Source organism: Lissotriton helveticus, chromosome 3_2 (assembly GCF_964261635.1).
Source record: "Lissotriton helveticus chromosome 3_2, aLisHel1.1, whole genome shotgun sequence".
NCBI classification, from domain to species: Eukaryota; Metazoa; Chordata; class Amphibia; order Caudata; family Salamandridae; genus Lissotriton; species Lissotriton helveticus.
Window position 1 is genome coordinate 21,914,522 of NC_136062.1, and position 25,146 is coordinate 21,939,667.

At 50.4% G+C, this 25,146-nt stretch overlaps 1 protein-coding gene across 1 annotated transcript in view; it reads left to right on the top strand.

Annotated features, from left to right (window-relative positions):
• The window catches only part of USP8 (ubiquitin specific peptidase 8), a 627,337-nt gene that overhangs the window by 241,220 nt on the left and 360,971 nt on the right, over positions 1 to 25,146 (top strand). The window contains exon 9 of the mRNA XM_078684757.1: positions 17,760 to 17,977. Coding sequence (XP_078540883.1) covers positions 17,760 to 17,977 — 218 coding nt within the window. The remainder of the gene's footprint in view (positions 1 to 17,759; positions 17,978 to 25,146) is intronic.

Sequence of the window (25,146 nt, forward strand, 5' to 3'; positions counted from 1 at the left end):
CCCCCTGCCTGCCTCCAGCCCCTGCTGGAGCCTTGTCCTGTCCTCCAGTGCTGGGGAGCACTGAGGATTCTTTGCCTGCAGCTCTGAGAGCGCTGCTCTCTGCCCTTCAGCGCTGGGGAGCGCTGAAATCGCCTGCCTAGCGCTTGAAAGCGCTGGATTTTGGCCATAGCGCTGTGAGCGCTGTGTTTTGTCCTGGAGGCGCTTGGGAGCGCCTGCCCTTCGTTTCTAGCGCTGCTAGCGCTGGGTGTGCACAGCCGGTGCCCACCCGGCATCTGACTGCCCCGTGTGGCGATTTGGCGGCGCGGGTGCCACCCCGCTCATTGCCGCTTTGTTTTGCCCGTGATTTATTGGATTCACGAGGGAGCCCACTCCTCGGATCCTGGGAGCCCGCCTGCCTGCCTAAGAAGCGAGCCGCCGCGCTGCCCGCTGCGACCCGGAAGTGGTGAGGAGGCCGGCCAATCACAGCGCGGCCCAGGAAAGGCCGACTGGAAGTCCCGCCTCCGAAGCCGAGCCGGGAAGGGAGAAGCTGCCGGCCGGGTCCCCGAGGCTCCCCGAATGGAGAGGAGAGCCCCGGGAGAAGGAGCAGAGCCGCCACGAGAGACTCGGTGAGTGAGGCAAAAGGGAGGGGCGCCGGGACACATTGTCGGTGTCCCTCCCCTCCCCCCCCCCCCCCCCCCCCCCCCCCTTAGGTAGCGCGCTCTCGCGCCCATTGCTAGGGTGAAGCCACGAGGGCTTCAAGGTGGCATATCTTTGTTTTCCGACCGGCCCCGGTTTGCAGAGGGCCGCTCCGACGTCGCCCCGTAGGTGCGAGAGGCACCACAGTGATTTTGCGAGCCCAGAGAGGGCTCCGGGGGCATTCTTTGCTTGACGAGCCTGAGAGAGGCTCCAGCCTGCATTTGCTACGAGCCCAGAGAGGCTCTGAGGGGCCATTTCCTTCGTGAGCCTGCGAGGCTCTTGCAGGGCATTTGTCCTTGCTCCGGGTCCCCCGTGAGGGACCCCACTGCCCAGTAGGCGGCAGTCTTGCTTTGTGAGCCCAGAGAGGCTCATTGCCCATTCTTGTGAAGAGCCTGAGAGAGGCTCAGGGCACCATTTCTTTTCCAGGAGCCCAGAGAGGCCCCACAGTGCCACAGTGGTGGTTCTTGAGCCCAGAGAGGCTCCAACGTTGCCCTAACTTTCCCTGCACCAGTTGCCCAGCACTTTGTGGGCAACTGCTACGTTTAGGCCCTGACATTGGGACACAGGGACTGTCACAGGTGGTGACTGATCTAAGTTTTGCGCAATGTTATTGCTACACCTCTGAATGTTAATGCATCATGTGTTTTGTCTTTACACCCCTACAGGTATTGTGACATGTGGGTGGTTGTTTTCTCCCTAGTACAGGTGGTGCTAGTGAGGTCCTGTTACCAGTGATTACTGGTTGTGTGCTCTATTTGTATATTGTGTGCTACACTGATTTTACTTTTTACAAAGTTCTAAAAGTGCTGATACCCCTGACAGTGGTCCAAGTGGCCCTGTCCTGTGCAATATCCCTTGTAAATTCCGCCCGTGCCTGTTGGCACAGTGTAACAAGATGTGTGTTTTATCTGATGTATATTTATGATAATACAAAGGTTATTTTTATATAACCTTGTGTGGAGTTTCCTTTGTGGTGGGCCTTTGGTTGTTGTTGCTGGGGTGCGTGCGCAAATACTTAGCCTACATCGCCTCCAAGTTTAGCCTTGCTGCTCGCGCCACGTTACCTAGAGGGTGAGTAGGGGTTATCTTGGCGTGTAACTCCCTTGCCCTGACTTGGGAGTGGTGGTCTCTGACTGACTTTGGCGAAAGCCCTGGCCAGCCAGGGATCCCATTTCCAACACGGCCCGACTCCATCTTGGGGCCATCACGACCCGAACACGTGGCCGCAGCCATCCCGGGCCCCGGCCCCAGCGAAGCCCCGACATTGAGGCACCAAGATCCTCCTAGGTGGTAAAGTGGCCACTCGACAAGATCCCGGAGGAGGAGAGTTTTGATGGGCCTCCAGCCGCCCCCGGACGCCTGGTATCGATCGCTCTCCAGACTCCCTGGGCGCTGGCTCCGCCCCCCTGCTGGGTGTCTGGACACCTTCATCCCGGCCCCTCTGACCCCCAGGCGCGAGGGTCCGGACATCAAAGCCCTCCAGTCCTATATCTGGGCCAGCCCTGGATTAGGACGGCAGTTGTATCTGGAGTCGAAGCCCTGCTGACCTCGTCGCGGCTGATCCTGATCCGAACTCTTGCACCTGGAACCTTCGAGGCCCTGCTGACGCTGTCGCGGCCTGACCAAGCTGAACTATCTTCGAGGCCCTGCTGACGCTGTCGCGGCCTGACCAAGCTGAACCCCCTTCGAGGCCCTGCTGACGCTGTCGCGGCCTGACCAAGCTGAACCACCTTCGAGGCCCTGCTGACGCTGTCGCGGCCTGACCAAGCTGAACTATCTTCGAGGCCCTGCTGACGCTGTCGCGGCCTGACCAAGCTGAACTATCTTCGAGGCCCTGCTGACGCTGTCGCGGCCTGACCAAGCTGAACTATCTTCGAGGCCCTGCTGACGCTGTCGCGGCCTGACCAAGCGGAACCACCTTTGAGGCCCTGCTGTCGCGGCCTGACCCCTTGAACTATCCACGCACCAGTGGGTGCCAAGACTGTCCTGCTACCCCCTTTCCCCGAGACCACGACTTTACGGATCCCTCGATCCTTGCCCGCTATCCTGCCAAGAACTTGGTTTGATTACTTATATAAAGATTCTTGTGAATATCCTTCCTGTGTGGTGTCTATCTGTAAGTAGTGTGATTGCTCTGCTGTTACGATTGTAGGAGAGAAGCCTCGCCAAGGAGGCCTCCCTACGGCGCTCGGCCTATTCCAAAAAGAGAGGTGGGTCTCGGGGCGGACAGTCAGACACCTTCTGTCTCCCCTGGGGTCGCCTTTCCAACATTGGTGGCAAGCGACGGGATCCGAGTCCGCGCAAATCGTACAGCGAGTAACACGTCACTACTGACAGAGACCCACAGCCACGATGACTAGTAAGGAAGCCGGAACGACTGCAGAATTCCAGAAAGACCTGTTAGAGGAGTATACCCATAAAGAACTTAAACAATTTTGCAAAGACTTGAGTATCGCTACCACCGGACTAAGCACAAAGGACGATTTCAAAGAAGCGCTGCAAACCTGGGTGGAGACCAGAGAGACCCCACCCCAAACGAACGATGACATTGTCCGAGAAGTACCCGTGAGTACCGTCATAGCCCCCATAGAGGAAATAACCGCCAACAGGGACCCGGGCCTCTCCCACGAAGACGCCCGGGAGCGAGAGAGGAGTCGGCTCCATGAACTAGAGCTCGCCCGACTCCGGCTGGACGGAGAACTCCAATTAGCAGAAAAGAAAATGGCCCTTGAACAACTGCGATTAGAGGGAGATCTGGAAGAAAGGCGGAGGCAAAGAGAATTGGAAGAAAAAAAACTCGCATACGAGCGTGGCCTCAAAGAACTAGAGATCAAAGCCAAAATCGAAGAGGCTGGCGCCGCGGTAGCCCGGAACCCTCCACCTCCTGCCGACCCAAAGGTCCACATCCCGAAGGATATCGTCAAGGAGTACTACAAGAATGACGATATCCAGCAATGGTTCAAGGCGTACGAAGTTGCCATGACCGCGCACCGCATTCCGCGAAAAGACTGGGGTGCCGGCTTATGGGGGAGATTCGTCAGCGAAGGAAGAGACACCCTGCTGGAGCTGGCCGACGACGTAATGTCCTCCTATGACCACATGAAGGACGCCCTGCTCGTCCGGTATGGCCTCACCCCTGAGATGTACCGGCAGAGATTCAGAGACTGCAAGAAAATCCCCGGTACCACGTGGGTCGAGTACGTGAACTTTTATAGCAGGGCCCTGGAAGGATGGATAAAGGGCAGCAAAGTGTCCACCTACGAGCAGCTGTTCGACCTCATCGTTTGGGAGCACCTCTCCAACAACTGCTTTGTCGAGCTCAGACAGCATCTACTCGACAGCAAGCTAACCGAGCCCCGGAAACTCGCCGTCGAGGCGGATCGATGTGTGAGCACCCGGGTCCCCCGAACACCGATAGGAGAAACAGGACAGGGCGGCCGGGGGCACCCCCGCCAGCGTGGAGGCGTAGGAGGACAGAACCAGAGCCGAAGCTTCCCGCCGGCCCCGGGCCGGGGCCCCCCTCAGGGGTCCCCCCCAAATAACACTTCGCCGTCCCTGATCAGAGGAGGGACCCCCCAGCACGGCCGGGGCCCCACCCGAACATTACTTGCCACAGATGCCAGCGGACCGGTCACTATGCCAGTGACCCCCTCCGCCCCATGAACCAGCGTCCCGGCACCACTGGGCCTCCGACCCGCCAGTTCGCTGCTGCAGCCCTGGGAGAGGAGGGAGAAGAAGACGTAGAGGTCTACGAGGAAGATCAAACCGAGTATGAACCGGCCGCCATGGCCCTGGCCTGCCTGGGCAATAGAGACGTGGTCCCCCAGGCCCCGCTACCGAGCAACACTCGAAAATACCGTCAGTGGGTACACATCAATGGACGACGGACCGAAGCCCTCCGAGACACGGGAGCCAGTGTGACGGCCGTCCGCTGCCACTTGGTGACCCCCGAACAGATCATCCCGAACGTACGATGCCCTGTGAGGGCCGCCGACAACTCCGAAACTCTATGCCAGATGGCCCGAATTCCCTTCGAATGGGGGGGGGAGTGTCGGGCACCCTCAAGGTGACCGTCCGGGACGACGCCCCCGTGGACTGCCTCCTTGGGAACGACCTCGAGAGCTCTCCCTGGGCCCAAGTCGAGCGGAGAGAGCACCTAGGAATGATGGGACTACCAGAGTGGGTCTGTGCGACGACCCGATCTATGGCGGCCCGAGCCCCGGCAGCGACCAAGGCCGCCCCGACCGAAGAGCCAGAGTGGCCCGAGCCACCACCCCCTGCCATCCATGAAGAATGCGACTCCGAGACCAGGCCATCAGAGCCCGGAAACCACCACGAGCTCAGCGACATCCCCGAACTCGCCCAATGGCGCCAAGAGGGTGGTCCCACCCGAGAACAGTTTCGGCAGGAACAGAAGACCTGCCCTTCCCTCTACGGGACCCGACAACAAGCCGCTGCCCAAGCTACCGGGGATACCTCAGGGTCCCACTGGGTCTACTGGGACCACGACCTCCTATACAGTGAACAGGAAATTTCCGAGCTGGGGGTCAGCCGAGTGCTAGTGGTTCCCCTGCGATTCAGAGACTTCCTTTTGAACCTGGCGCACGATGTGCCCCTCGCCGGGCACCTGGGGCAGGACAAAACTTACAGCCGCCTGGTGACCCATTTTTACTGGCCCAAAATGCGCAACGATGTACATAACCACTGCCGCACCTGCCCGACATGCCAAGCCAGTGGAAAGAGCGGGGGGAAGGTGAAGGTGAAGGCTCCAACCTTTTCCAGTAGTGACCACCCCCTTCGAGCGAGTGGGAATAGACATTGTGGGGCCCTTGGACCCTCAAACCTCGCAAGGGCATCGCTTCATACTTGTCCTGGTGGACCACGCCACCCGCTATCCTGACGCCATCCCCCTCAGAACCATCACCGCTCCCGTGGTGGGGCGAGCCCTGATGGGGATCTTCTCCCGAGTAGGATTCCCCCGAGAGGTCGTGAGCGATCGGGGCACAAACTTTATATCGAAGTATATGCGGTCCCTGTGGCAACAGTGCGGGGTCACATATAAGTTCACCACCCCGTATCATCCCCAAGGGAATGGACTTGTGGAGCGGTTCAACCGGACACTCAAGGGGATGATCCAGGGCCTAGAAGAGCCACTACGACGCAAATGGGATGTCCTGCTGCCCTGCCTCCTGTTTGCCTATCGGGAGGTACCACAGAAATCCCTGGGGTTCAGCCCCTTTGAACTCTTGTACGGACACCCTGTCCGAGGTCCGCTCAGCCTGGTCAAAGAAGGCTGGGAAACTACAGTCCAAGACGCACCACCGGATGTCTACCGGTACCTCCTGACCCTCCAAAACCAGACTCGGAAGTTCCGGGCCCTTGCGGAGGCCAACCTGGAGGCCAGTCAGGAGGACATGAAACGCTGGTATGACCAGAACTCCTCCTCCATCGAGTTCGAGCCGTGCCAGCGGGTCTGGGTCATGTCCCCGGTCGAACCATGTGCCCTCCAGGACAAATGGTCGGGGCCCTTCAAGGTGATCGAGCGCAAGAGCCCCGTCACTTACCTCGTGGACATGGAGTCTCCTCGGAACCCCCTCCGGGTTCTGCACGCCAACCGGCTCAAACCTCATTTCGCCCGCACAGAACTGAGCCTGCTGCTAGCTACCGACGATGGGACCGAAGACGACTCCGAGCCCTTGCCCGACCTCCTAAAGTGCACTGAGAAGGACGGCTCCGTCGAAGGGATCTCTCTCTCCCCCGACCTACCCCCGCACAGCGCCGAGACTGCCAAGAACTGTTGGGACAATTCACAGATCTGTTCTCCCTCACCCCCGGGGTTACTCAATGGTGTGTCCCCGATGTCGACACCGGGGACAGTCAGCCAGTACGACACCGGGCCTACCGGGTCCCCGACCGAGTTCGGGCCTGCATCCAGACGGAAGTTACCAAGATGCTGGCCCTGGGGGTGGTCGAACCCTCCGACAGTCCCTGGGCCAGCCCAGTTGTCCTGGTCCCCAAGGCCGCCGCACCTGGCACCCCGCCAGAACTCCGGTTTTGCGTCGACTACCGGGGACTGAATGCTGTTACAAGAACCGACGCACATCCCATCCCCCGGGCCGATGAACTGATCGACCGCCTGGGGGTCGCCAAGTACCTCAGTACCTTCGACCTCACCGCCGGGTATTGGCAGATCGGCCTCAACCCTGGCGCCCAGGAGCGATCAGCCTTCTCCACACCCGACGGCCACTTCCAGTTCAAAGTGATGCCCTTCGGCATGTAAAACGCCCCGGCCACCTTCCAGAGACTAGTAAACAAAGTACTGGCGCGGCTAGAAGAATTCAGTGCCGCCTACCTAGACGACATTGCGGTCTACAGCCTCCACTGGGCCGAGCACCTGAAACACCTCTGGGAAGTCCTGACAGCCCTCCGCCGGGCCGGGCTAACTGTGAAGGCCAGCAAATGCCAGAAATAGGCCAATGGTCCGTGACCTATCTGGGACACCAAGTGGGGAGCGGCCAAGTGGCTCCCCTCCAACCCAAGATCGACGCCATCGTAGCCTGGGAGCCCCCGGTCAACCAGACCGCCGTCCGAGCCTTCCTGGGGCTCACTGGGTACTATCGGTGTTTTATCAAGAACTATGGGAGCATTGTGGGGCCCCTCACGGAACTGACCTCGAAGAATCGGCCACAGAAAGTGCAGTGGACACCCGCGTGTCAGGTGGCCTTCGAGACCTTGAAAGCAGCCATGTGTACCGCCCCTGTGCTCCAGGCCGCCGACTACAGCCGAGAGTTTGTGGTCCAGACCGACGCCTCGGAACACGGCATCGGGGCGGTCCTGTCGCAAATTGACTCCGAGGGAACTGACCATCCTGTGGCCTTCATCAGCCAGCGGCTGCTGGCCCGAGAACAGCGATGGAGCACCATCGAGAGAGAGGCCTTCGCTGTCGTGTGGGCCCTCAAGAAACTCAGGCCCTACCTCTTCGGCACCCACTTCCGGGTGCAGACTGACCACCGGCCCCTAAGGTGGCTGATGCACATGCGTGGCGAAAATCCGAAACTGTTGCGATGGTCCATCTCCCTCCAAGGCATGGATTTCACTGTGGAGCATCGCCCTGGCAGCGACCACGCCAACGCTGATGGCCTGTCCCGGTTTTTCCGCCTCGACGAAGAGAGCCCCCAGGAAGATGGGTGACTCTCCCCGCCTTCAGCTGGAGGGGACGTGTGTTGGACACGGCCTCGTGGCGTGGTCCGACCGCTTCCGCATGGAGGGCCCAGGACGACATCGGCCCTCCATTTACCTACTATCGACCCCCCTGACACGCACATTCACGAACCATCGGCGAGAGCAGCCTCCCCGGCCACCTACAACTCTCCCCCTCCCTGGTACCCCGGCGGAACCTGCTCGCCAACGCTGCCAGCCTGGCAACCTGACCAGGCCACCCTTTCCAGCCCGACTCCATCTTGGGGCCATCACGACCCGAACACGTGGCCGCAGCCATCCCGGGCCCCGGCCCCAGCGAAGCCCCGACATTGAGGCACCAAGATCTTCCTAGGTGGTAAAGTGGCCACTCGACAAGATCCCGGAGGAGGAGAGTTTCGATGGGCCTCCAGCCGCCCCCGGACGCCTGGTATCGATCGCTCTCCAGACTCCCTGGGCGCTGGCTCCGCCCCCCTGCTGGGTGTCTGGACACCTTCATCCCGGCCCCTCTGACCCCCAGGCGCGAGGGTCCGGACATCAAAGCCCTCCTGTCCTATATCTGGGCCAGCCCTGGATTAGGACGGCAGTTGTATCTGGAGTCGAAGCCCTGCTGACCTCGTCGCGGCTGATCCTGATCCGAACTCTTGCACCTGGAACCTTCGAGGCCCTGCTGACGCTGTCGCGGCCTGACCAAGCTGAACTATCTTCGAGGCCCTGCTGTCGCGGCCTGACCAAGCTGAACTATCTTCGAGGCCCTGCTGTCGCGGCCTGACCAAGCTGAACTATCTTCGAGGCCCTGCTGACGCTGTCGCGGCCTGACCAAGCGGAACCACCTTCGAGGCCCTGCTGACGCTGTCGCGGCCTGACCCCTTGAACTATCCACGCACCAGTGGGTGCCAAGACTGTCCCGCTACCCCCTTTCCCCGAGACCACGACTTTACGGATCCCTCGATCCTTGCCCGCTATCCTGCCAAGAACTTGCTTTGATTACTTATATAAAGATTCTTGTGAATATCCTTCCTGTGTGGTGTCTATCTGTAAGTAGTGTGATTGCTCTGCTGTTACGATTGTAGGAGAGAAGCCTCGCCAAGGAGGCCTCCCTACGGCGCTCGGCCTATTCCAAAAAGAGAGGTGGGTCTCGGGGCGGACAGTCAGACACCTTCTGTCTCCCCTGGGGTCGCCTTTCCAACATACTGAATGTTGCAACTGTATATAATTTGAGTTCTGACACAAAAAGGAGCCTGTAGTGAGGAGGTCCACGCAGGAAGTAGTAATTTAAGATGTTTTATTCAAGAAGGTAACAAGTAGTATAACAGGTAGTTATGTTCTGAAGGAGAGCCCCACCAGGAGCAGTCTGACTGCTGCTCAACCCATGTCCAACTGTCATTTCACATCTGTGTGTGCCAACATTCCGAGGCTCGTCAGACTCCAACATTCTATTGTGTTCAGAGCCCAGACACTGGCTGAGCAGTTGGTGGAAATACTTTGCAATACATATGCAGAATACTACATATCCCTTTTCCTTCCAACAGAAGAACAAGAGCAACAATATGATAAAATAAAACGAATGTGAACAAGGGAGAGAACCTAAGGAAAGAACAACGGAGATAACAGAGAGACCGTCCAGGAAAAGAGCAAACAAAGCAGAGCGAGGAAATATGAGTGAGAAGACAAGGAGGAGAAGGTAAAGTGTAAGTAAGCAAAAGGAAAACCCAACCTCTACAACAATGAAAAGCAAAGAAGGGGACAGTGAGGCGCAAGAGAAAAAACGAAATAGAGAGACAGACGTACCAAAGACAACCCCCACGCACACCCACTGGCCAGGCAGGCAAGCAAGGAAAGAAGGACGAGGCAAGACGGGAACAGAACAGAAGAACACCCAAGCAACGGGAGAAGAAAAGGGGGAGAATCCTCCTGAACAAGGAAGAACAGGAAGAACATTAGAGTAAGGGAAAGACTGAAACACAAAGAAGAAATAACAGCGAAATGTGACGCGGTCCTCCTCTCTAGGACTCATAATGGACTGCAACATCTAATTAATCAATTCCACGTATTTATAGAAAACAGGAAATTAAAAATCAATAAAGGGAAGACGGTTACCATGGTGTGTGGTAAGAAACAAAGAAAACACAAGCCTTTTTTCTTAGAAGGGGGGAGATTAGAATCTGTTAATAGTTTCTGTTATTTAGGTATTACCTTCTCGGGAGATGGGAAATGGATTAATGAACAAAAAAGTGTTCTTTTTAAAATGGCCAGGAATACTAACTGTATTTTTAGATTTGCTGCGAAATTAGGGGACCGCAGAATTTATGAAATGTTGACCCTTTTTAACGCCAGATGCATTTCGTCAGCCATATACGGGGCTGGAGTTTGGGGGTACGATGCACAGAGTGCTAAAACTGTTCAGGGGAAGGAAAACGTGTTTTTAAAAAGATTAATCAGTGCCCCAGCTACGGCTTCAACTGAGTTATTACACAAGGAATTAGACCTGCATTATGTTAATGATCTAATTGCTCTCCGTCCCTTGTCCTTATGGCGCTCAATATGGGCAAAGGAGGAGACAAAGTTTACACAGGATGTAATAACTGATTGCATTAATCTTGATCATCGATCAAATATTCCTTGGCTGAACCATATACACTATTGGTATAAAACATTGTATGGTCTGGACATGTATAATGATTTTAAAATGGATCCTATATTATCAAAACGGGAGTTGAAGGTCTCTTTTTTGAAATATACAGTAGAGACTAGATTGGAAAAATATAACAAACAAAGTACATTCAATCTCTACCAACAATATAACACCAATGTAGGTTTCCAATTTTATCTTGTAATAGTTAATATTCCCTCCCATCGATTTGTGTTAACCCGTCTCCGCTTAGGAATTGTGCATCACCTTGTGGCTTTCCCTGTGCCTAAACAACCTGGAACCTGTCTGTGCCCATGTGATGGCAAATCTAAACAGAGCACGTGTCACTTTATGCTATTTTGCAATTTTTATACTTCTTTTAGGAAATATTATTTGAAACCCATCTTTTTAAAATATGAAACGCATCATTTACAAACAGCAATGAAACTAGTGTTTAATCTAGAGTCCCCAGATGTATGCTTCTACGTGGCCACTTATATTTTAAAATGTATTTTTGCAAGAAAATCAATTACATGAACTATACAAGCTGCTAAATGTATTATGCACTTTATAACAGGATGTTGTTGACATCATGTATTATAATGCTAATTTGCACATATATGTTTGTTGGAGTAATTGCTGCTATGGTATAATATCCATTGTTGGAATGACCCAGCACTTGCACTTTTGTCATAGTTATTCTCTGTGAACAGCCTGACTAGGTGCTGTTATCTGCATATTGCACTTTAGGAAGGATGTTGCTGAATTCTCTTTTAGAAATTGTTAATTTGTACATATATTAACATAGAGATGATACTTAGCACTTTAACTGCATATTTGCACATTATCAAAGGTCGTATAATTATTAATATTACAGTTAAAAGTATTTTTCCAAATGACCTAATGATTTTGTACTATAATGTTGCTAAATGTCTATATTTTTAAACGCCATCCTGCTACATGTTCCTTCTTTTCTCCATAGCTTGTTTCAGTATTGTGCAAATTTTATGTCTGTTGCTATATGGTTGTAATATTTTACAAACCGAATAAAGCATCTTTGAATTTGTATAGTGCGGATTCCAAAGATGAAAAGATCATCAATAGGAAATCTCAACCATGGAAATAGAGAGAAAGCAAACTGTATCTATATACTCCTCTCCATTTCCAAATGGACAATTCAAATAAGATTTAAAAAAAAGTGTAGCATTGCGTACATAAACCAGCAATGTGAAATCACAGAAAATTACAATGAAAGTAAATAACAGTCAATGGGACTAAAACCCATGACCAATGTTAAAGAGTGAGGAGCACTGTGAATGGGTCAAAAGCCCATGACAAAGTAGGCCGTTTAAAGTAAACCCCCAAGTAGATGAAAACAGTACTGCCCTGTAAAGATGGGACTAAAGCCCATAAGACTCCCTGTTTGAGGGTGACGGTGTAAATGTGAATGGGACTGTGACCTAAAAGACGGTGCCCTGTGTAGGGGTACCTGTGTAAAAGTAAATGGAACTGTGACCCATAAGATGGTGCCCTGTGTGAGGCTACCTGTGTAAAAGTAAATGGGAATAACCCATGCAACGATGCCCTATGTGAGGGTAAGAACCGCGTGTGGCCCATCTAGGCAAGCGTTTTCTGAGCAGATAGGACAAAAACCCATAAGGAGGTACTCTGTGTGAGAGTAAGCAACTAGATGCAGGGTAAATGGGAGAGAACCCCGTAAGAGGCAAACATACTGTGGAAGAATGGGACTAGTACCCATTCCCATCCCACATGTATGGGAGAGTAAAGTGTAATGTACATACATGTGAAATGAGACCATAAAACAATCTCATGGAGGATGTGAGCATAAACAGCTACATATCACAGTATTATATTGAATGTAAACAGATTCCAGAAAGTTTTAGTAAGTGTACTCCAGACTGCTGTAGAACGATGAAAGTCCAAGGTGTCTGACAATATTTAGGGTGAGCTTGCCAACGAAAATGTGTGTCAAAACTCCAGAGTACGTAAGTAGAGAAGCTTGCCTCGTCCCGATTGCAAAAATGAAAACCCATCAAATAGAGGAATATGCCATTAGGGACCATCTCTGCAGCATACAGTGTGCACTGAGGGATTAATTAGTCCTTCTTTTGAGGAGTACGTGCCACTGGAATAAAAAAGGCAAAAGAGACAAGACCAAAACGTTCTACCCTATTCCATTTAACCACAAGGCATTCTGTAACAAGCATTTACAATGCAATGGCCTCGGCTTTGTTAAAGTTAGAGCTATTGGCATTGCAAATGGCATTATTTTTCTTTTTTTTTTAAACATAAATAAATGGTTTTGTCATTTACAATAGCAATAGGTGAGCATTAGAGAGTAGTAGAGAGTATTAGCGGACACAGAGCCACACACACACACAGAGAGCCACACACACACACACACAGAGAGCCACACAGAGCCACACACACAGAGCCAGCCACACACACACACACACACAGCCACACACAGCCACACACAGAGAGCCATACACACAGAGAGCCACACACACACACACACAGAGAGCCACACAGAGCCACACACACAGAGCCACACACCCACACACAGAGAGCCACACACACAGCGAGCCACACACACACAGAGAGCCACACACAGAGAGCCACACACACACAGAGCCACACACACAGAGAGCCACACACAGAGCCACACACACACACACAGAGCCACACACACACACAGAGCCACACACACACAGAGAGCCACACACCGAGAGCCACACACCCACACACAGATTCAAACACACAGCGAGCCACACACACAGCGAGCCCCACACACACACACAGCCCCACACACACAGAGCCCCACACACACACAGAGCCCCACACACACACACAAAGAGCCCCACACACACACACACAAAGAGCCCCACACACACACAGAGTCCCACACACACACACAGAGTCCCACACACACACAGAGTCCCACACACACACGCTGAGTCCCACACACAGAGTCCCACACACACACACACACACAGTCACACACACACACACAGTCCCACACACACACACAGAGCCCCACACACACTCACACAGAGCCCCACACACACACAGAGCCCCACACACACACAGAGCCCCACCGCCACACACACACAGAGCCCCACCGCCACACACACACAGAGCCCCACCGCCACACACAGAGCCCCACCGCCACACACAGAGCCCCACACACACATAGCTCAACACACACAGACACACAGAGCCCAACACACACAGAGCCCAACACACACAGACACACGGAGCCCAACACACACAGAGCCCAACACACACAGACACACGGAGCCCAACACACACAGACACACGGAGCCCAACACACACGGAGCCCAACACACACAGACACACGGAGCCCAACACACACAGACACACGGAGCCCAACACACACAGACGCACACAGACACACAGAGCCCAACACACACAGACACACGGAGCCCAACACACACAGACACACAGAGCCCAACAAACACAGACACACAGAGCCCAACACACACAGACATCCCTCAGTCTAGGTCAGCCACACACCCATCTCTTCCCAGTAACACCCCAGGGAACAGAGGCAAGAAAAAAACGATGATAAGCAGGGAACGGTCAGAAGCAGGGAACAGAGGCAAGAAAAAAATACAGCAGCAGGGAGCAGAGGCAAGACAAACACGATCAGTAGGGAACAGAGGCAAGAAAATCAAGCACAAGCATTGTTGAGGCAAGAAAAACACGATCAGAAGCGTCTGCTGCAATGTGGTCTCAGCTTCAAATTCCCGCTCGCTGTTGCCTTACTTTTTTTCAGATAGTCCGGCTGATAAATTATTGCCTTTGGAGGGGGGGACAATTAATGTTGTTACAAAACTCGGGACTAGGCGACACTAGAGCGCCTGACATCGGGTGCTCTAAGACCTCTGGTGAGCACATTTATTTATTTATTGCATTTGTACAGCGCGACAGCTACCCGAAGGTTTTCCGGCGCTAATAGGGGAGATTCTGCTCTCTGGTGGCATTCTGTCTGCCAGTGACGTAATGGAAGGCACCAATTGCAATTAGGTCTCAATCTTGGATATATTTGACACTCGGCAAATTCCAATTGCACAATATGCATCTGATATGGCGAAAATTGGGCTGTTTTTATCCCCTTTAGAAATGTGCGTTTTAAAAAAAACTTTTGACACAATTTTCACCAGGCGACACAAGCACCAGGGTGCGCACTTTGACCCAGGATGTAATCCCGCTTCAGGAGCAGACTGTCCTTGTGACTAGAATGTCAATAGGACCCAGATATTGAATGATAAAAGTTTGTTTTCATATAGCGCAAATGCCGTAACTCTATTTCTAGACATTGTAAATAATAGACGTTATTATTACCCAATTGATGGTATTGGCGATTGGCTGAGTCCGCTTTGCCACCATTCGAACTCACGGCCTCTAGAATTTTGGAACATTTTTGGTAGCTAAGCCCCGTCCTTTGCAGACTGGGGGGCGTATTTTTCGAGGAGAAAAAGAAACGAAAAAAACATGCCCCTCAATCCGAAACAGACGGGGCTTAGTTACCTAAAATTATGTCACAGAACCCTCTTCTCCAATGGCTGACCGCCAGCCAATGGAGAAGAGGGGCGGGTTCAAGCCTCCCTACTCTGAGACAAGATCTCGCCAGCGAGACTACGCATGCGCAGCCTATGCTAGCCGAGACCTAAAAACGGGACTGAGCCATATGTCAGCGCCAATGATTTCGAACATCGGTTTTACTATTGATAAAAATGATGACCAAAACATGGCAGCACGTACAGTGCGCTATGCCGGGTGGCTCACTGCACGCTCGAGTGCCAAAAAGTGTCATACAGCCGATCAGCCGAGATTTCAGCGAGTGACGCCACACAGTATTCCTGAGGAGATCTGGGTGGCAAAGAAGATGAGGTGAGCTGCGCGCTGTAATTTTAAACATAAAAATGACAGTTGAAACTGCCGATATAATGGCAGTGCGCAGCGAATATTGGGAAGTAAAACTAACCACAGTTTGTGTAAAAACATGCAGAAAGGTTGTCCCCTCCGACCGCCAATGCATCACTAACGCAAAGAAAGTGGAGAAAGTAGAATGCCTGATGAGGGTAAACAGACTCCACAAGCAATCTGACTGAAAAAAACACTACAGTTAACAGTTACATTCCAAACGTACGAACCATTGATAATGGTGCAGCTTGTAAGAGCAGTACGAAAAGAACTGGATACCAATAAACCCTTTTATTTTGTCAAGAAGAGGCTGATTGGAATTTAATTGAGCACAAAGGTTCACGAAATACAATTGCATGTGCGATGTAAAATTAAGCCAGATCCTCACAGAAATGTAATCCACACGCCGTCAGGCAAACAGGTGGTATAAACAAGCCGTGTAATATAGAATGATGCCAGGCTAGATGAAAAATGTGAATTTTTCCATGGAAAACGAATTTTCAAGCTGTAGGTAGTAGGCTTGATGACAAAATGACTGCTTCTATTATTTCAAAGGCACCACAGCTCAAGTCTGAAGAAACCAAATGGTGATAGAACTTTTCTTTCAAAGGCACAACTACTCATGTAGACATGAATGTGTAGCAAATTCCACAAGTTATTTCTTTTTTCATTTCTGTTTGTCTTTAGGTGCATACAGAATGAGGTTGGAACAGCACATATGTGACCATGATGACATTTTAAGCTGAATGTTGGTAGGCTTGGTGACACAAGCAAAACTGGGTTTAACAAAGTCCATGATAAGTAATATAGTAGAAGCACAGCACGCCTCGACTAGGGGTGTCCGATGGTGAGGACACTGGTGGGGCTGAAAGGCGTAGTGCATCATTTTTTTTTACACTTCTTGTTGCCTTCTTGGTTTTCTGTAAGGAACTTACTTATTCCTTGGTGAGTCGTTGTTGTACGTAGTTTTTCTTTTCCTGTGGATGTCTCCTCTTGTGTGCATTGTGGTTGTAGCTATAGAAGTCTTTGTAGATTGCGCCATCTCCAGGTCCTTTTTTCTCCAGGTTCCTGAAATCCGCATGTATCACATCGCCAGCTCGTCGCCAACTAAATGTAGTGAGGAGGTCCATGCAGGAAGTAGTAATTTAAGATGTTTTATTCAAGCAGGTAACAAGTAGTACACCAGGTAGTTCTGTTCTGAAGGGGAGCCCCACCAGGAGCAGCCTGGCTGCTACTCAACCCATGTCCAACTGTCATTTCACATCTCTGTGTCCCAACATTCCGAGGCTGATCAGACTCCTACATTCTAATGTGTTCAGAGCACAGGCACTGGCTGAGCATGTGGTGGAAAATACATTACAATACATATGCAGGATACTACAGAGCCTGTGTAACATAACTACTTGGTTTTACTATATTTTTGATAGTGATTAGTTTGAGCTGGTTTTGTTGTGTTACTAATAGTGAGACATGCTAGTGCTGTGTAACGGCGCTAGCATGTCTAGTGCCACTGATGATTTGATCTCCTCCACATCATGACCATGACCAGTGGGAGTGGGAAGCCCATCCAAACACAGATGTTGTTTCTGCTTGATGGAAACGGTGGTGCATAGTGGCCCGGCCAAGCTGCAACCGCTCAGTAGGGAGAGGCACATATACCAATCCTGTTCACACACGGGAGAGGCTGCACATGGGGTGCCAGCTGCCTCCGGAGAAGTCCTGCTCATCAGAGCCAGGGTACCCAGTGCAGCCATGCTACAGTTAAAGGAAGTACATATTGGCCCAGCCACCTCTAGCATGTTGGCCCCGGATCAGGGAATAACTGCTACCAAATGGATGAATTCCAAGGAAATAGCAAGCTGCTTCGGAGTTCCATGCCCCTATTAAGACACTGGGCCCTTGGCCTCGTACATGTATATGGTCATGAAACTCCTGGGTGACTTGCAATATCCTTATAGTGCACATTTGGGGATTCAATATCCTACATACTGTTGTATTTTAGATGTTTAGTTGTGTTTTGGTGTGTGTTCCATATTTATCCACCGAGCACTTTAAGATTATGGGCATGTTGGTGTCTGAAAGAGCTTTTTTTTAAAGCTCCCTATATGTTTACTTTTTGTTGATCCTATAACTGTAAATGTGGCTACATCATTATACTACTGTATGGGAAATAACGGGAATGTTCAAAATAAATGGTATTTGTATACGTTTCATTTATTAAAAAATTTAACTATGTGAAAGGCGTTTTTGCTGTTGATCAACTCTTCTATCTGTGAATTTTTAGTGAATTTCAGTTACCCTTCGTTGGACGAACCCTCCCCATCTCCAGTCCCACCCCAGGAACAACAGATTCAAGTGGAAGCAAATAGATCCGAAGAAGTAACGATGAAAGTGGATGACAGAGTAAACTTGCCAAACATACCGCCTCAGAGTGTACCAATGGCTGCAGGTGGCAGTCCTGCTGAAGTTCAGCAAAATGTATCTGTTAAAGTTACTCCACAGGTATGTTTTCTCTTTGTCAACTTTTGTAACAATAATATTAAGCTCGACAGTCGCTCACATGTTCTTCAATCTTTTTTTTCTTGTTCGTTTTTGACTACTTTTTGTTCTTTGTTCGTTGTGTTCATGAAATGTGTTTCAAAGCAAATACTCTCATTATGAACTGCCTGCTGGATGGAATTAAATCTGCCTCTCCCTTAGATCCGGTCCCTCTGAAAGTGCTTAAGGCCTGCAGGGATACTATTCTTCCTCCCATGTTGAAAATCATGAATAATGCGATGGAACATGGCATTTTCCCCGCAGCTTGGAAGAAAGCCATAGTAAAACCCCTGCTCAAGAATCCTACCCTGGACCCAGGAGTGTTACAGAATTTTAGACCCATATCTCTTCTGCCGGCTCCTGCTAAGATGCTTGAAGCCCACCTAAATCGACATCTCTCTCGCTTTTTGGATGGCTCGGGATTCTTGGATGGGTCTCAGCATGGTTTTAGAAAGCTGCATAGCACTGAGTCTGCCCTGACTATGGTTACGGACAACATACGTAGGAAAGTAGACTTGGGCCATACCACCGTGCTAGTATTGTTAGATCTAACAGCAGCTTTCGATACCCTGTCTCCCATTATATTAACATCTAGGTTAAGGGAGGCAGGAGTAACAGGACCTGCCCTTAGTATCCTGAGCTCCTTCTTACTGCAAAGAGAGCAGCGTGTGATGCTGGGTGATCTCCTCTCCCCTGCTAAGCTCTTGCAATGTGGGGTGCCACAGGGGTCGGCATTGAGTCCGACCCTGTTTAATATCTACGTGGCCCCCCTTGCTAGACTTGTAAGATCTCAGGGGATGGAGGTAGTATCGTACGCTGATGACACGCAGATCATGGTCTCCCTGACCCACTCTGTGACTGTCACCGCTTCTAACTTTAGGTCCTGTATGCAACTTGTTGCAGAGTGGATGATTCTCAACTCCCTAAAGTTGAACGGTGACAAAACAGAGGTCCTGGTCTTTGGTAAAGACCAGGACATATGGTCTGGTGCCTGGTGGCCTCCATCTTTAGGCAATTGCCCAACTCCCACTCAATCGGCGAGGAACCTTGGGGTCATCTTTGATACTCGGCTTTCTATGGAAGCCCAGGTCAACAAAACTGTGGCCACCTGTTGGGGTGTTATTAGGACTCTGAAGAGGATCCTTCACTATCTCCCCCTACAGGCACGTAAGCAGGTTGTGGTTGCCCTTGTTGGCTCAAGGCTTGAGTACTGTAACTCCCTCTATGCCGGAGCTAACAAGGGCCGCCTACAGGTCGTACAGAATGCGGCGGCACGGTTTGTTTTGGCCTTGCCCTGGATGTCGTCTGTGACCATGGCAAGGAAGAGTCTTCATTGGCTCCCTATCACCTCGAGAGTATCCTTTAAACTTCTGTGCCTTACATATCGTTCTCTCATGGCTGGTCCTACTGATGCTCTGGGATCTCGGCTCACTCGATATGTTCCGAGTAGGTGCCTACGCTCTTCTGAGCTTAATCACCTGGTAGTTCCTCGTTCTATGAGGGTTAGATGGGGGAGCAAGGCCTTTTCCATCTTGGCACCCCAAGTATGGAACTCACTTCCCTTTGAGATTAAGTCACAACCCTCATTGGATCTCTTTAGGAAGGCTCTAAAAACTTGGTTTTTTGTTGATGCATATCAGTAAGCTCTTTACATCCGTCGACTCAGCTAGATTATTGGTAGGCGCCTTGACGCCCATGGGGCTAAGTTGCGCATGTGTAAATCTCACTTCATTCATTATGTTCATAACATTATATTTAAATGCTTCCAAATTGGTAATCTGTCAGTATTATTCACTAATTGAATCACAAGGTAATATAATTTGTTTTTTTTATTTGCATAGATTTCCTAAGGATAATGTCGGCAAAAATAAAGTCTGATGTCATTCAATCTGGTGTTCTTGATGGCAATGTGGGGGCTCCTTCGCACCAATTTCAATTGTAAATTATAAAATGTAGAATTATTAGGAAATATAGGTCTTGATTCTAGCTCTACAAACGGGCGTGATTTGGCTATTTATCGTCTAGAAAGTTGTTTCTGGCAATCAGGTGTTGTACAAATTCTAAAAAAAAGATTAGAATTCAAAAAGATTGGTATGCAGGGGTAAGTCAATAAATGCATTTTGACATGCTACATTCTGTTATGATATTCCAAAGGGCTGATCATTCCGACTATTCAAGGTTTGGTCGCCCCCTGACGTGACCTTATGCTATTCTGAAATTAGTTGGTAGACTTGAAGAGTGCATACGAGCTAAATTGAGCATTAAGGTTATCAAAATAAATATCTGAGAATAAGATTGCTGCTAATGTATTAGCTGATTGTACTGTTTACTTGTAAAACAAGGCAGTTACATTTTCCTGTGAGAAGTGGATTAATTTATCGATTTAGCTGTTTTAAACAATCATGAGCTAATATTGCTGAGATATTTATTAATTTCTAATGTAAGGTAGAATACTATCCACTTTGGAAATTCCACTTGATTTTTTAAACACCTGGAAATATAGCCACATGTATTTTGCACTAAATAGACTATTTTCCACCATTAGTTTTAAATTGGATACATTGCACTGCACTGCTTTGAAAAGCCGTTGTTCTTACCAAGGAGGGGGTGGACTGTAGGCCCCAGCTGACGCTGCGGCAGGAAGCTGCCAGCGCTGCTTGCATGCCAGGAGGCATAGGTAAAAAGCCCAGTAGGGCTCCGCAACGCGGGACGCGCCTGAAAACGGACTAAGAGCAGGCCCATCCGCGTTTAGCCGAGGCTGTGCTGGGCCTACCCTCTTGGCTGGTTGATTTAGGGCACAGTCTATCATCTTTGCCTTCGGACAGTCATCCCCAATGCCAGCTTATTTGCAGAGTGGACTCAGGACCTGCAGTGAGTAATTTCCTATTGATTTTGTGTTTTATCTCCGTTTACTTGATGTGAACTTGAGGGATCTGCCATAAACCCTCTTGTCCTTGGCGGTTATTAGAAATTTGTTTTATAGTCTGTGATATATTTACCATCATGGGAAAAAGGAAGGCACAACCCTCGACACCCTCTCGTCAGCCTTGTTTAACCATTGACTCGATCTTGGCTTATGCTGTGGGGGTCATCTCCAAGGAAATAGATCGGGCTGGATGTTAGGATTTGGGTCAAGTCCCCTTTCAGTGACCATGGACTGTCATCATATGACCTACCTGGACAGGTATATAGGTCAGTCCTACCTTTAATCCCTGCTTGATATTGCTATTGTGTGGGTTCCTGGTTGTTGGTTCCTGTGATCATTGGGGTTCGATTCCGTTTTTCTCACGGGCTCGTGAGGAATCTTGGACCCCCTTTAGAGTTTATTCCCTCTGTTCCTTCAAATCCTTCCCTCCCTATTCCTTACTTCCTGGTGTAGTTAGCTAGTTAGATCGCCTTTGCCTATTTCTTTCCCGTTTTTTGCCAGTTCCCGTCACTTACTGTAATTGGGGGTTTGTAGGGGCTCCTGTTTCCCCCCCTTAGAAAGCCCTTGTGTTATTGGTATATCGCCTCGGAGTAGAGTGATGCTTAGGAGACGTAGTGTTGATCGAAACGACTTGATTTGTTTCCTTTTTTGCGTCGTTTTCCTGTACCGCTCCCTGTCGTTATGTGCGGAAATGACGTTTTAGGTCATTCCGCGAGTTTGTTTTGGATCCGAGTGCTGGGATAGCCGGCTTTCCTGGTGATGCTGGTCCTGTCCCTTTCCCTTTGGGTAACGAAAACTACTAGGGTTTTCTTTTTATGCCGGTAGCGAGGCATATTTTTTCCCCTAATGCCCTAATGACCCGAGAGACACTTTTAGACGCACTGTTGAGTGCTTAGTTCATTCCTGAATCCGAGAGAGGTTATCTTGGATCAGTTTTGTCTGCTACCCGAAGTCTCCACGAAGCAAAGCCTGCATTCTTGACTGGTAAGAGAAACGGGATTGTTTTGATAGGACATGGTCATTGTTTCTGGAGCACTTGAAAAGATACATGAAGTGTATTTTTTTGTTTAGGTGCAGAGGCGTGGAGGAGGGAGCAATGATTACATCGTTCTTACAAGGGTGGAAGGCTTGGTGTCTCCTCATATTATATTCCACCCTCTTTCCTGGTCCATCGGCACACTCATAGTTATAACTTTGTGAGTGGCATATGGGCAGGGGAAGTGGATTGGTTCATACTTCGTTCCTGCAGTGTGCGGGCTGAGTGGACGGAATCCAACAGAATATCAAGCCCACGATTTATCACACTGCCCGAGCGAGTATGGAGGAGGACTTAAGGGATCCCTCGGGTGGGGCCACTAGTGTTCCTACCATGCAAGATGTAATGGAAGCTCTAACGGCTTTACAAGCTCAGGTGCAGGACCTACGACAGGAGAATGCGGGCCTAAAACAAGAACTAGGGGCTGTGAGGGCTAGGGGACAGTCACAACATAGGGGCCAAGGACCTGTTATACAGTCTGCAACATTCCAGTATGAAGGTGGGTCGGGACAGAGCACCGGTGGAGGCGGGGTTCCTATAGCGGTTACCGTTACGTCTCCTGTTGCTGTACCATTGGCTCCCCCTGAGAGGTTTACTGGGGACAGTGATAAGTTTGGTACGTTTATGAACCAGTGCCAGTTGCACTTTATGTGCAAACCTAGTGCCTTTCCCGACGACTCTGCCAAAGTAGCTTTCACTATATGATATTTGGCTGGCACCGCTGCTCAGTGGTCTATTCCCTTAGTAGACAGCGATGATCGCGTGTTGTACAACTATCCGGCTTTTAAGGAGTTGATGCGGGGACTATTCGCTAAGCATGCTTTTATGCAAGCGAGCGATGCGGAGCTCCTGAAGCTACGGCAGGGCAGGCAGGATTTATTAACATATATAGCCTCTTTTAACCGGTTGGTGTCCGAGACTCATTGGCCGATGGACAAGAGGACTTCCTTGTTCTACCAGGGTCTTTGTGAGGAACTCAAGGATGTGGTTTCTCAGGTGGTGGATCCACCAGATGACTGTGCTACGTTTATCGACCTTGTAGTAAAACTGAGATGACTGTGCTGCGTTTATCGACCTCGCAGTAAAACTGAACCATCGATTGTCAGAGAGGCGTGGGGAACGCAACCGTTTCCAGGTATCCCGTGGAAGTTATGTTAAACCTGAAGTAAAGCCCATTGGGGAGCATAAGACAGCGCCTGAACCTATGGAAATAGGTGGGGTAAGAGGGCCATTGACTCCGGAAGAGAAGAAAAGGAGGAGAGGGTTGAATTTGTTTGTATTGTGGTCGGGGAGGCCATTTCGCCAGGGAATGCCCTGTGAAGCCTTCAGGTGTTGGGTATGGTAAGAAGGTCGCGTTTATCCAGGTGGATGGACGCTTAGCTAAGAAGGAGGAATTGAAGGGAAAGTATGATGTATTGGGGGTAACAGATCAGGTACCTAGGCATTTCATTATTACCGCCCATCTTTTGCTTTCTGTGCACAATCGTGCACCTGTGTCAGTCCTGCTGGATTCCGGTGCAACCGGAAACTTTATCGATATCTCTTTGGCGGATAAACTGCGGATTCCCTGTCGCTACAAAGAACAGCCGGAGACCGTGAGAGCCATAGATGGGACAGAACTGACATCGGGTTTTATCACCCGTCAGACTGTTCCTTTACGGTTACTGTGCGAGAATGGACATTCCAAAACAGTGGTTTTTGATTTAATAGATGCCCCTTCCTTCGGTTTGGTGTTGGGGGTTCCTTGGCTGCAGGAACACAATCCTAAGATTGATTGGGTTCAACGTTTGGTGACATTGGATTCCACTTATTGTCTTAAACATTGTTATAATGTGGCTAGCGAACGGATCCCCCCTTTGTCTTGTGCGGTGGCTGAGGTGGGCTCTGTTCCATTGCAGTATTCTGCTTTCAAGGATGTCTTTGATAAGGGTCAAGCCCAGGGTCTTCCTCCGCACCGGTCTTATGACTGTAAGATTGATTTGGTGCCGGGTATCCCTTTACCATGTAGCCGCATATATGCACTATCAGAACCCGAGGAGTTGCATCTTAAAGAATATCTAGATGAGATGCTACAGTTGGGTTTCATCCGTCCCTCCTGTTCGCCTGTGTCATCAGCGATTTTCTTCATACCGAAGAAGGAGGGGTCGTTGAGGGCCTGTGTGGACTATAGGGCCTTGAATAAGGCCACGGTGAAGAACAAGTACCCTCTTCCACTCATCCCCGTGTTGTTGGACCAGCTCCGCAAAGCCACGGTGTTTACCAAATTGGATTTGCGGGGCGCTTATCATCTTATACGTGTTCGCCCCGGGGATGAATGGAAGACGGCCTTTAAGACCAAACATGGCTTGTTTGAGTACTGTGTAATGCCGTTTGGCTTATGTAATGCGCCAGCGGCATTTCGATTCTTCATCAATGAGGTCCTTAGTGAGTATTTGGATAGAACTGTCATCGTCTATCTGGATGACATTCTCATCTTCTCGGAGACCGGTGCTGAACATCAAGAACACGTGACACAAGTGCTACAGAAATTACAAGAACATCATCTGTATGCCAAATTAGAAAAGTGTCAGTTCAGCACCTCTGAGGTGGAGTTCTTGGGATTCATCATCTCCGCGGAAGGTATCCGGATGGACCCAAAAAAGATACAGGCTATTGTGACCTAGCCCATACAATCTACAATGAAGCACATTCAGGTGCTTTTGGGGTTTGCCAATTTTTATCGTTGTTTTATTTCTCATTTCTCCGATATAGTGGCACCCATGACCCGACTGTTGAGGAAGGGGGTTCCGTTTGTGTGGTCTACTGAGGCTCAGGACACTTCCCAACTGTTACTCAGGAAGTTTACATCAGCACCTGTGTTTGTGCATCCCGATCCTGCCCTGCCGTTCTTCGTGGAAACGGATGCTTCGTTGTGTGCTGTGGGTGGGGTGTTATCCCAACGGGAGGAGGAGACCGGCCATATGCACCCCATCGCCTTTTTCTCCAAGACCTTGTTGCCGGCAGAACACAACTACACTGTGGCGGAGAGGGAATTATTGGCAGTGAAGTTGTCCTTCGAGGAATGGCGCCATTATTTATGGGGCGCCCGGCATACAATCACGATCTATACCGACCATAAAAACCTGGAGTTTTTCCGGTCTGCTCGTGCTTTGACTCCGCGTCAAATGCGGT